Source organism: Pecten maximus, chromosome 5 (genome assembly GCF_902652985.1).
Source record: "Pecten maximus chromosome 5, xPecMax1.1, whole genome shotgun sequence".
NCBI lineage: Eukaryota > Metazoa > Mollusca > Bivalvia > Pectinida > Pectinidae > Pecten > Pecten maximus.
Window position 1 is genome coordinate 36,142,051 of NC_047019.1, and position 13,163 is coordinate 36,155,213.

Consider the following 13,163-nt stretch of genomic DNA (forward strand, 5'->3'; position numbering starts at 1 on the left):
GTCGTTTGTAAGCAGTGTTCTGATTGGTCTAAAAAAAGTGATGAAAAATATCAAAAATATTAGCCACATGAGTGAAATATATTTGGGATTACTGAAACATTTTATAGCAAAATATACCGAGGCAGCTCAATCTCTCCCAGAATTATTTGCAGTCCCCTGTCAACAGCTAACAAATGTACGCCAAATCCTGATGTTACATTTTCTATCTTGCATTATGACGTCATATAAAATAATAGAGCTATATGCAAATCTTAGTTTGCCCCATTGTCGTTTGTAAGCAGTGTTCTGATTGGTCTAAAAGAAGTGATATTTTTCACTAGTAATTTCCCTTTTGTGGAATGAGTAATTTCCAATATTTCACTGGTAAAAATGTAATAAATTACATTATTTCAGATAAGCCATACTCAGAGATTACTATTCATATTTAGGTGGAAGAGCCCAACCTTCATCACTGCTGTCCTCCAGTGGGCCCTCCGACACCTTCCCTCCAGCCGCTGTCCGCATCAAGTCCTCCTCATCTTCATCATTGTCGTCTACCATATGGTTCAAATTCAATACCTCGTGGAAAGTCATTCTACAAACAAAGGAAGCGAACTAAAACAAAACCCTTAACCCCTGTTAATTGTAGCTTCCAAGGTTTGGGATTACAGTTGCAGGAACAGTTTTTTACTGGTGGCAGAGCTTAATACTCACATCTAGCACCTCTACTAACTTGCATAATTTCTTATATAACCTACTACTACTGTAAATCACTTATATTTCGCGAGTACTTAATTTCAAGAACTCACCTCATTCAACTTATTCGCGAATACATAATTTCGCGTATTCTTACCTCAAAATGACTTTAAATTCGCGAATGACGTTAACAGATCGGCGATATTTCTATGTGGGTAGCCATTTTGTTTTTGAGAGTCATGTGACGGTACAAGAAAAGTCATGTGATATCGCTGTCTGTCTATACTGAATTGAATGTACAGTACCTGTATACGCCTCTAGGCTATATACAAGTGTCACACCCGTTCATATATAGTTTTTCTTCATTATTTCACCGACATGACCACGCCACAGATCTCCAATTAAAAAAAATAGTAACCAAAGATAATTTGCCGGTCCCAATTACGGAAACAGTGAACAAACATGTAGAATCAAGCGATGTGAAGTACGACATACAATAAGCTTACATAAACAACAGCGCGGGTAATAAAGTACGACGTCTTCAGGGTGACCATCCAGGATCCTCTGGACCGGACCTACTGTGCTTATTTAACTAAATCGTTGTCTAGAAGGTATTTTAGTCCGAGTTCAACTGCAATATTAGTGTTCGGCGGGTTTTTCTGTGTGAAATTTTGTGTTTTGTGATATAAAATTACACTCTGATATAAGTATATAATCTATAATTCTATTATTACTTTAATGGCGATGTCTGTTCATCAACTAAAGATTACGATAGATTCAAAATGGATGCCACTTATTCTTGTCATTCTTATATAAATATTCGCGAGGGATTTGAATTCGCGTTTGACTCTCCTCGCAAATTAACGCAAGAATAAATCCCACACGAAATATAAGTGATTTACAGTATTATATGAGAGTTTAGCTCCTGACATATCCCAAAAAAAGATCACTGATTGGTTTCATAACTGTCCCTTCTGATTCAAAAATATTGTATGCTGGTTTAATTGTTTGTCTGGAAAAATAAAAAGAATACCAGTACCTATCATTGAGTTTTATCCTGTGCATTGTTGTGTAGTCAAAGTCAAAACGCTTCAACTGTAGTGTTAGGAGGTATGGAAAGGACAGGAATTTGAGGCCCTGTAAAGAATAACATCACAAATCACAAATTCTATCATTTCTTTAAACAGCTACATTTCAACACATCAAATTGAAAATTTAGCTCACAGCTTTTCTTTAAACATGAAATACTTGTTAAATGTTCTGTCAAATATCAAAATTATGATAAATTTGAGAGCTTATATTAATGACTAGAGTGTAACTCACCTTATGAGCATCACACTTTTTGTTACACTTTTCACAAAAGTACTGGTTACTTCCATCTAATGTTTCTGGCTGGACAAATGCATTTAATGCTTCTTCCTGTAAATGTAAATGTATTTTTTAAAAACATTTTGCAATTTTAATAGAGTGAAGACTCCATCTCATTCGGTATCATTGGTATACAATGTCTCCATAAAGAAACAAGATTGGTACCATGTAATACAGTAAAAAAAACACAATATGAAAAATATTGCATGGGTTAACAATTCTGCTTCAAATCAAATCAAGTTTTATTTTATGTCTGTAAATACGGAACCAAGATTTTTTCTGTATCTGCTAAAGTTTTAGTACTCTAAACATGATATTGTACATCTCTGCTGATGTCAGTCCTGGTATACTCACCACACTACCGTAGGCTGTAGTTGCACCAAAAGGCCTTATGACAAGAGGAATGTCCAGATACGAATCGACACGGGCACTCTCATTACTACACTGAAACCAAAACAGATTCAGGTCACACACACATTTAAAACAACAGACCTAAAGGGCCTGCATCACTATCTGGATACTTCAGTGAAAATGGTAAACATTCTGCATGGAGTCAACAATTTATCTAATATTTGATTTTCTGGTTTCAATGGTAATTTAAAAAGCAAAGCTGGTGTCGACAATAATTTATAAAACCAAGTGTTTTTGACCAGGTGAGAAAACAAAATAACAAAATTTATTTACAGAAATGAGAAATCTCTTTGTAAATACAGGCACAAGTAAATACATTTCTTCATATACTGAATGTAAGAAATAGAGCTAATACCTCCAAACATTTGACATAATCCTTCATCTTTCCCTGGTATAGCTGGTTAATCAGGTTGGCTTGGTTTGTGTTTCTCCACTTCAGTTCTAATGCATCAAACATCACTCTACAGAGCTCCTGTACATCGTGTTGTTGCCAAACTATAAGGACACATTTTTTATATTAATGACACCTGTTAATAGGTCAAGACACCTTCGTTAAAATAATGTCAGTACTCTAACTTATGTTTCTTTTTAGTTTAATTCTCATGTTAATCAAACGTAAGTCATGTAGAGAACCACACTACTTTATACTTAGATGAGATTACTGATTCACTGTCAAACTCAACACAAGCTTGTCTACTTCTTGTTTTCCCATTTGTTTATTGTTCTAGGAATTCTTATTTAAATATCATTTTAATTAGAAATATCTTCTAACCTTCACTGCTATCCCAACCAAAACTTTTGGTCAGATCTGTTGTTTCAGCAGCTCGCTTTTGACTAGTCTGGAAAGAAAAACAACAGCAATTGTTTTAAAGTACACTTTCCTGACTGCTAATCCCTTCTGTTAAATAAATCCTAACACTTAATACAGTTCTACACCCAACTTGATGTTCTTATTATGTTCAGAGATTTCAATATCGTGAAGAATTGAAAGACCTATACCAATTTCTCTACACATGAGACCTGTAACTTCTATTTCCTTACACCAAAACTTAAGCCATTATTTTTCTTTTTAAGTGAAAACAACCCATGACAGAAAATGCATGTAGTGCCATTCTTTTATGCAAATCTTGTGAAGTTTGAGAAATAAATGCAGTATCATTTTACAAATCACTTACTAACAGAGATTTTCCATTTACATGCAGAATAAATAACACTTACTTGTAATTGTAGAAATAACTTTTGAAGTTGGTATGGAATATTCTTTTCTGATTCTTCATATGCTCCATCAAATTCCCACCTAAATGTACATGAAAATGTTTCATAGAAGATAGTAAACAAGATAGATATACCCCTATCCTCTCATCAATAAATCAATCTATCATGAGAGTCATGAGATATCATGTTTGGTACCTGTTATTTTTAAACTGGTCAAGTGCCGCCTTTGACCTTTGACCTTATCAGATGACCATCAAAAACTTAAAAAGTGTAGAATTTGATAGTGTGATACCATGGTGTGAATATGAACTACATCTCTCTGGGTTCATAACAGATTGCTTCCACAAGTTTAAAGGGACAGAATTGGTGGTCCTGGGTGAGCCAAGACCTAAAGAGTAGTAGAATGGTTAAAATAAAACAAAAGTGACCATTACCCTTTTCACAAGTGCTGCACTTACCTGTATAAAGCATTACGGAATTCTGGAGTCATATACAGTGTCTGTAAAAGGCTGTTGAGGTAGCATGTCATTGCTTGGTTTACAAGTCCAACATATCCTGAAGTAGATAATCACATCAATGATCAATATATTACAGACTCAGATATTCATCCAGTGAGTTGAACTAAAAGTATGTATTTTGTGCATTGGGTAAGTTTCTAACTCAGGTTAAAAAGTCTCTGCATCACAATGAAACCTTGTTTCAAGCCTTAATTTCAAAGAGAAAATGAAAATTGATCAGCCTCTGTCTGCTGTTTATCACACTTTTGGAATGGTAAAATGCATACATGTTATAGTAGATTAACAGGCTTGGAATATTCATAATAAATGTCAGTCCCTGTGTAATTTTCAACCCTACTTCAGTTTTCTCAAAAAGTTACTTTTCTTTCCTATCACATTTGTCTTTATCTAATATAAATTATGTACTTTTAATACTTTATTAGTAACATCATCAGACTATTGAAAATGACTAAATATTTGTAAGAGGATATTTTTTTACATCATTAGATGCTAATTTAAATAGTTTTATGGAGTTTAAATATTACCTGTATCAGACTTCATGAGTGCAGCAGAATAGCTGTAGGAGCTGTCAGAATAGGTTGAAAATGTATAGACGTCACCAGAACTAGTACCACTAGCACCGCCACTGTAGTAGCCTGATGAGGAGGCCACCACATCCGAGGAGCCTGCCATGTCTGATTCCGCTTCGGTGGCACATGTGGCAACACATTGTTGCTGTCAGAGACAATATGGCAGTTCAGTATCAGTTATATTCTCTCTTTATATAATAGGGATTGTGATACAAAATCCAAAAGGCATTTCAGTTTCATAAGAATTCATTTTGATTTAGTAAAATTTCTCTGTTCTCTTATCTGTTGTCTTGGTGGAATTGGTCTATCATGTGATAACTATTAATCAAAATTTCTTGTTCCAAAATCAGGTTGACCTTTAAACTTTTGACCATTGTAGTGTTAAATAGACTAGTACTTTACAACAAACACATAAACTGTAAAGTCTATAAGATATTGGTTCTTGGTGCCCCCTCTTTTTTTCTTTAATGACCAGCATGGACAAATAGAGTAAGTTATTTCTGTCATTCATATTCATTTTGATTATGGTCAGGATCTAAATACCTTACATCACAATTACATTGGTCTGTGTTATTTACTAGTACCAGTCTGTGTTATTTACTATACCAGGATAAAAATAAATACCGGTAGTGAAGCCTCCACTTTACGGGCTGTAATTCCTTCTCTCTCATTGATGGTGAAGTCATGGCGTCTCACTCCTGCCACACACACATCAGCTACAGATCTGTTCAGGAAGTGCTCCAATGGCATCTTCAACACAGAAGGCACAACAATTCAATCCAATATCTTCCTGACAAGAAATTAATTCTGGAAATTTCCTATATCTAAATTATCATTTGACATTCAAAGAAAAGGAAAGACATCATTGCCATCCAAATTTCTCTAAGCTAAATGGAGATATGATTTTGTGCTCTAAAAAAATTATTCTTTTATTTCATTTTATCACATTTTTCTTTTGAAATATAACAGAATTTATATAAATTTATATAAATTTGAAGGTAATGATGAATAACAATACATTTTGAAATTCTAATGGGAATGAAAGGCTCATAAAATGTTATCTCCCGAAAAAAAAGATTTCCAATGAAGGTCAGACCTACGGTACATGAGTATAGCTTGTGTAAGAGTTATTGCCCTTATGAGCATTGTGGGCAAAAGGCATGTTGGTCTGTGATACCAGGAAAACAACAGAGCAAAGTGATAAAATGTATAGGGGAGATAAAAAGAATCACTGAAGTTCCTGTCAGATGAAATCCTGTGCTTGTTTGACAGATGTAATGTTGTTTTTTCTTTTGGTCACTAGTTTTTCCTATGTTTCCAGCGACTTGAAAACCCACAATGTGTGTCCCATGGTAATGTCATGTTTTTAATTTCCCATAATGTAATATTTATCCTCACCTATAACTGAAAGATAGGTGATATTTGTTGTTGTTTGTTTTTTTTCTTTTTCTGTAGCAAAACTTGTTCAAAATTGTACTTTGATAAAATAAAAATTGCCCCCCCCCCCCCCCCCCCCCAAAAAGTTTCTCAACTTAAATAGGATTTTCTCTGTAACCACTAAATATTTACAGAAGTTTAGCATTTTTTTCATTGATATTTTGAAAAAATCATCTTTTTTTTAAAATGCATATTTTTTTCCAAAAGTCTAGATATTGGGAAGATTAGCATGGAAAGGCAGAGCATTTTTTTGGCAAAAAAAACCCCCCACAAATGGTGGCACATGATCACAGTCCATTAATTTCCAACCCCTATATTACAATTTTACACCACTAAGTCAACATGCATGATATCAGAAATTAATAAAAAAACTGAAATGATTTACATAGACATTTAATAATCCATGCTATGAATTTTAATGCATTCCTTCAACAATAGTTACCTCCTCTATTTCAGATCCAACTTGTTTTTCATAGTGGACCGAGATAGTTTCTGCCAAATAGGAGAATTTTTCTGCAAGATCCGAAATAAGTCTTGCCACAGATGTTGATGCCGGCAGGTTGAGTGTGTGCTTGATGCCAGCACAATTCACATCCACCATGTCACGGACGACACATAGGATCTTCTGCTCGTCTGCCACACAGACATTCTGGTGAACCATAAAACATACATTTTAATACAACTTGTTAATATTCTTGGGAAGTTAATCGGAGTAAAAATCTTGGTAGTTATTTTTCATCTTAATAAAAAACATATAATTATGTCATAACTAGGAAATGTTTGGGAAACATGCATGTCTCCTTGTGTGACGGATGGGTGAAAACAGAATTCATTTCGCTTCTGAACACTTTGTGGCAAAGGCAGGGCATCCAATTGACCCTTGATTTTTAGCAATTTCAGAAGTTAATTAAATCACTATTTCTCAGCAATCTGAAGGGTCAAAACACACACTGAATAGAAATGTTCCTTCAATCTCATTTTGGGAAGTTGAAAATTTTCAAAGATCTACTGAACGCCCTGAAAGGCATGACAAAAAAGCTTTATATGTTTCAAATTCTTTTGTTCAATAAATCCAACGCATTTTCAGTGAAAAGATGCGTAACTAATAGGTTATACACAGGTTTAAGGTTAATATACTATTAAACACTAGAAGTGATCTGGAATCTGGAGCGCCTGTAATCTGCCAAAAAAAATTCATATCATTACTTCTGGCTGACCTGGTGACTACCTAAGGCTATACAATACATTTGTGTCAAACCATGCAAATTTTAATATTTCATACGCAATTGTTGCATTTTGAGGATTTTCTTCTTCATTAGATTGGAAAAATATCTATTTTGTCTTTTAATGCTTTTCTTATTAACATTTATATCAAAACTAGTGTAAAACTTATCATACCCTGGTAAGTACTTCCTACCACAAAAATTCTCTTTCTAATTATCATTGGAGTGTGACATTCTTTCACAAGTGGGTATCAAAAGATGTATCTAAACCATACATCTATCAATATCTGTTGAAATAACTTGTTTGTATTTACTGTTCAAATCATATGAAATTTAAAGTCAGACTAATAACAAATTTTACTTATACATTATAAATTATTTTCAGTTTATATAGCCCAAGTTTCTTATGATGCTGACACCAGGTCTGGTGTAACTTACACCAGAAATGGTGTCAGTGCCTGAGGATACTCAGGTTTCAGCTTATGGTGCTCTCTTCTATGACCTTTGGGATTACAATAAGTGGATGACCTGCACATAGTGTTGGTCTTGTGTCACTCGGCTTTTCATTTGGCTGCCACTCAGTTGACAGAGTCAGGCATTTTCATTTTATCGTGCTTGTTGTTCCTGTTGGAACTTATAATTAGAATTGGAGTGCTTGCATTGCCATTTTCACAAGATAATAATGAACAGGTTGGCTACAACCCAGCAGAGGGTAATAGTCCTGCACTTGAGTAACAATTACTACTTTGAATAATAATTAATTTACTCAAATGCAGGACAACCTGAAATAGAAACACTTAAATTTCTTGCATACATTTTATCTTATTCAAAAGAATCTTGTGTTTCTATTTCAAATGATCCTGCATTTGAGTAACTTATTTATAATTACTCAAATGCAGTACTATTACCCAGATGCGGTATGAGAACATAGTATATGACTATACTGTATATACTTAATTAGGACCAAAAGGAAACTACTTACTCATTTACAGTACCGTAATAAGTAATCTAAACTCCAGTGTCAGACTACATTAGGAGTCAAACAGAAAATATACCCCTAGAAAAATCCCCATGCTTATCATGTTAGTAAGTTAATGTGCACTGATTTCAATTCAAAGATTTTGAGAACATTGAGATAATTGAAAAATAAAACATTTCCAAGAAACATCACGACATTATTTCACAATAACAACAATGACATGGTGCAATGAAATCAATCTGGAGCAAGACTTCCAGTTTTCCTATTTGATTCTAGTGTACTGTACCATTTCCTCCTTCAGGAAAAACGTCTAGTTCTTACCTCTATGGGCACGACTTGAGTGTTTTCTCCAGTTACCATCTTGAATGGTATTTATTTCGTATTTATTTTATCATCTCCTCTTTATTCGTTTGTGAATATACAGCAATCCTACTGATTATTGGAAGTATGGCTGCCGATAATAGAGGAAATCTCGCGGTCTCGCATATACGTGAACTCAAACGTGACCTCATACTTCCTTTCCGGTTGGTGCTCCAGACAAACATGAGGTGAAAATTTACAAGGATACAGAATCCGAATTAATCGTGGTTTTAATCCACAGAAAACAATCAAAAATAATTACTAGCTATAACTAGTTTATGTTTGTGTATTGTTTTACGTTTTTTTTAGATATTATCTTTTAGTTAAGCTGCAAATTTTAAGATATTTATTGCAAGCTATTGAAACGATGTTGATAGGAGCATTGCACCACCTTTTGAAAATTATCTAAAGTGCTAAAATTTACATTTTGAAATCATTGTATTTCAATTATATATGATATGAATAGAAAATATCTTCATTAAGATTCGCAAGACATGCGAAATTAACGGATCTAAAGAAATTTCCACCTTGCCATGTAGACTAGAAATATTGCACACAACATGGGTAATGGTTCTTGTATGTGACGAATTCCGTCAATCATGACGATTATACATGTATTGGTTTCTGTTTCGGGGGGAAATACAGAGGCGTAAGAGGGTTATTTACAGTGAATTAGTGATTTTTTTTGTTATATAAATAAGATTACAGAATTGGGTGATGAGTGCGAGGACTTCAAGGGCTGCATATGTGCCTTGAAGTCCTCTAGTGAAGTGCAATGTACTGCTGCTACAGGGAGGAGATTCCACTATGTTATCGTGTGATGGAAGAATGAGTATTTATATGGGTCCAGAAAAAGGAAATGATTTTTTTAAGTCCAACTTTCATCCAGATTTATATTTTGTGTGCCGGCATTTAAATACATTGTTACTTGCATCACAGGTGCCAGACTCATTTCATAAAGTAATAACATATAAGAGTACATATAAATGAGAAAAGTTCTGAACTCGCTCAGACTTAAAATCTGATGTATTTATTTCTATGTACCGTAGCTTTGATTGTATTGAGTGTATTCATGGATTTCATGCATTCACAAAAAAAAAGAATAAGAGCCTGCTTTCTTTTGTGAAACATTGACATCTGACCAACCATACTTTGTTTTACAGCAAGATTTCAAGGGACAACCTTTACGAGGCCATCAATGCGGTCCTCACTTCCTCGCAGGATAAGAAGAGGAAGTTCACACAATCTGTTGAGCTTCAGATTGCTTTGAAGAACTATGACCCTCAAAAGGACAAGCGTTTCTCTGGAACCGTCAAGTATGCATCATCCTTTTCGTGACTCAAGTGCAAAGGAAAAATGAACCTGTTAAAAGCCCTGGACCTCCACCCTGGGTCATAAAATAACTGGGAAGGTGTTATCAATATAATGCCGAAAAAATGATGCCCCTTAATATGTTTTAATGACGACCCCCACCCAGGGTCAATAAAGAACTGGGAAGGCTCTTGTTGGTACTGTTTCCACAAGGCCGACTATTGATGTATTCTACCATTAGTATGAGAATTCCGTCTCTGTGACATCTGACACAGGCTGGACAGAACAAGTGTTTCTGCTAGAGTATTTGGTATGTAATCCTGAATTGATGCACTTCCTATTCCAACATGTCTTAAGTTTTGTATATAGGTTTAGAAGGCATTAATCAAATAATTTGTGATGAAAAGTAGGTATGGAAACTGGAGGAAAGGATTGTTATATACCATCCTTTTACATTCACATGAGTTTTGTTATGACTTGTTTCCTGTTGATTTTGTTTGATCCTTTACTAATCATGGACTGGACCGGTCAAACATATTTGATTGCTTAATATTGATGAAATGTTGAATTTTGATTTCCATTATTTGCAAACATCAATTTTCAGACTGAGGCATGTGCCACGTCCCAAGATGAGGGTCTGTGTTCTTGGAGACCAGGTACATTGTGACCAGGCTAATGCCAACAAAATTCCTTGCATGGATTCCGATTCATTAAAGAAACTGAACAAGGACAAGAAGCTAGTAAAGAAGCTGGGTAAGATTAATAATCAAGCATTGAAAACATAAATGTAGGGTTATTAACAAAGAAAAAGAGGGTGAACTTGTACTGATTTCATTTATGTCGATATTGAAAAATTTGAAGTGAGACATTAAAATAATCCAGATCTAAAAACAGACTTGCTTGCACAAGTTCCTTCACTTAGCTTTTCACAACCTTTGAATTGTTTGAAAACAAACTTTAGGTTGCTAAAACTTGAGTAGTTCTTCCTGCCAATGATGATCAAATATTTGCATGTATTGTCTTATTTTATACCATGACGAGAGAAAAAACTGAGGCAGGAACTCCATAATGTTTTTGTGTAATTTGTGAAAAGGCCAATATTTTATGGAAAGATTTGCTTTTCAGCCAAGAGGTATGATGCCTTCCTTGCCTCTGACTCATTGATCAAGACCATCCCTAGGATCCTTGGACCAGGCTTGAACAGGGCAGGGAAGTTCCCCACCCAGGTCACACACAACGAGTCCCTGGTGTCCAAAATTGAAGAAACCAAAGCAACCATCAAATTCCAATTGAAAAAGGTAAGGTTCATTAAAAAAAATAACATACACTTATAATGACAAGTAAGCTTCAATTTACCAGTTGTAGACATTGTCTGTTATAAGTCTGGGGGAAAAAAACATGAGAAGTCTTTAATTTTACTGTTTTCTATGAAGAATATGCCTATTAAGTGTTAATAATGTTATACTGTAAACAATATTGAAATACAGTACAGGTATTAAATACAAAATGTATTTAAACACTGCCAGGTGAACAAATATTTAAGATGTCTTGACAATTTTGCATTAATTCCACAGGTATTGTGTTTGGCTGTTTGCGTTGGACATGTAGAAATGAGTGCCGACGATCTGTATTCCAACATCACATTGTCCATCAACTTCTTGGTATCTCTGTTAAAGAAGAACTGGCAGAATGTTCGTGCTCTTTACATCAAGGGAACCATGACGCCTGCCCAGAGAATTTACTAAACAGACTGTTGTCCTAATAAAGTAATTACTGTGATGGCAAATTTGTGTTGGAAGATTTTTAGCCTACCGTCATCAGATGGTGGGCTATTCAAATCACCCTGCGTCTGTGGTCCATCGTTCATCCGTCCATCCCTCCGTAAACAATTCTTGTTATCGCTATTTCTCAGAAAGTACCGAAGGGATCTTTCTCAGATTTCATATGTAGGTTCCCCTTGGTTTCTAGTTGTGCACATTGCATTTTGGGATTGATCAGAAAACATGGCTGATAGGTGGCCATCTTGAAATTTGACTATTGAAGATTGTTATTGCTATTTCTCAAAAAGTACATAAGGGATCTTTATCAAATTTCATATGTAGGTTTCCCTTGTCTTGTATTATTGCATCTTTGAACCAATCTGAAAACAACATGGCCGACAGGTTCCCCTTGTTTGAAAAGTACTGGAGGTATGTTTCCCAATTTACACAGATTAGTAAGAGTAAGGGGGAAATAGAGATGATAAATCTGACATGGAACCGATAAAGATCATTCAATGAAGGTGCCAAGATCCCTCAGGGATCTCTTGTATTTAAATGTCTCTGTTCATCGGCAATTGCCTTGTGAATATGACAACTTCAGTAAATGTCAACCAAGTTTGATGAAACTTCGAATGCAGTCAGATCTCGAACGAGTTTGAAAATGGGAATTATTTGACAGTAACACGAGTTATTTTTATTAGAACTTGTAAACACAATACTTTGTATGTTGCCATATATCACAAAGATATTTTGAGGAGTTCGATAATATGAAATATTTAAAAGTAACTTGAGTTATTGGCCTCCCTATTTTCGACAGTAACTCCAGAGTTATTGCCCTTTGTAATTATATTATTGGATCTTGGGAACACGACAAATGGAGTAAATATCAACCAAGGTTGATGACAGTTTGTACTTCGCCATACATCATTCATAAGTACACAAGTTCGTTAATGGAAATTATTTGACAGTACTCTACAGTTAAAAGAATGATGCGACACCCTTAGGGTGGGAGAAGAGGGCTCGATAAGGGAAATATAGCAACAAAAAAATAAGATACATTTCCTCTTTCAAGAATGACAGGATTTAGTCTACCTGTAGTTTGAACCTTGGAAAGGCAGTTCAAAAGTAGAAAAATATAATTAGGGTATTACTGAAATATTCAGTTGAGTGATGCTGGGACCTCTTGTTTGAAAAATTCAACATGGCAATTTGGTACTTGGCTCCACCATAATAATTTGCACTCGCGGGAATTTTGCATGAATTTCCACCCACATGGTCCATTAATAGATACGATATATATGGACTGGGTTGGAAATTTGTGTTGAATCCCAGAGTAT

General features: G+C 34.8%; 2 protein-coding genes across 3 annotated transcripts in view; one reads left to right on the plus strand and one right to left on the minus strand.

The window, feature by feature from the left end:
- Positions 1 to 8,845, minus strand: part of LOC117327914 (ubiquitin carboxyl-terminal hydrolase 47-like) — a 27,178-nt gene extending 18,333 nt beyond the window's left edge. For both annotated transcript variants that reach the window (XM_033885156.1, XM_033885155.1), the window contains exons 1-12: positions 8,717 to 8,845; positions 6,636 to 6,842; positions 5,381 to 5,506; positions 4,712 to 4,901; positions 4,128 to 4,224; positions 3,673 to 3,751; positions 3,227 to 3,293; positions 2,810 to 2,949; positions 2,398 to 2,487; positions 1,999 to 2,094; positions 1,715 to 1,812; positions 444 to 574 (exon numbers count right to left, since the gene is read on the minus strand). In XM_033885156.1, the coding sequence (XP_033741047.1) occupies positions 444 to 574; positions 1,715 to 1,812; positions 1,999 to 2,094; positions 2,398 to 2,487; positions 2,810 to 2,949; positions 3,227 to 3,293; positions 3,673 to 3,751; positions 4,128 to 4,224; positions 4,712 to 4,901; positions 5,381 to 5,506; positions 6,636 to 6,842; positions 8,717 to 8,755 (1,360 nt within the window). In that variant the 5' untranslated portion in view covers positions 8,756 to 8,845. The remainder of the gene's footprint in view (positions 1 to 443; positions 575 to 1,714; positions 1,813 to 1,998; positions 2,095 to 2,397; positions 2,488 to 2,809; positions 2,950 to 3,226; positions 3,294 to 3,672; positions 3,752 to 4,127; positions 4,225 to 4,711; positions 4,902 to 5,380; positions 5,507 to 6,635; positions 6,843 to 8,716) is intronic.
- On the plus strand, positions 8,798 to 11,852 carry LOC117327919 (60S ribosomal protein L10a-2-like). The gene is made up of 5 exons (XM_033885164.1): positions 8,798 to 8,943; positions 9,919 to 10,071; positions 10,671 to 10,819; positions 11,192 to 11,364; positions 11,641 to 11,852. Exons 1-5 carry the CDS (start codon positions 8,843 to 8,845, stop codon positions 11,809 to 11,811), a joined length of 747 nt encoding a protein of 248 aa, XP_033741055.1. The 5' UTR covers positions 8,798 to 8,842; the 3' UTR covers positions 11,812 to 11,852.
- The last annotated feature ends 1,311 nt before the right edge of the window (positions 11,853 to 13,163 follow it).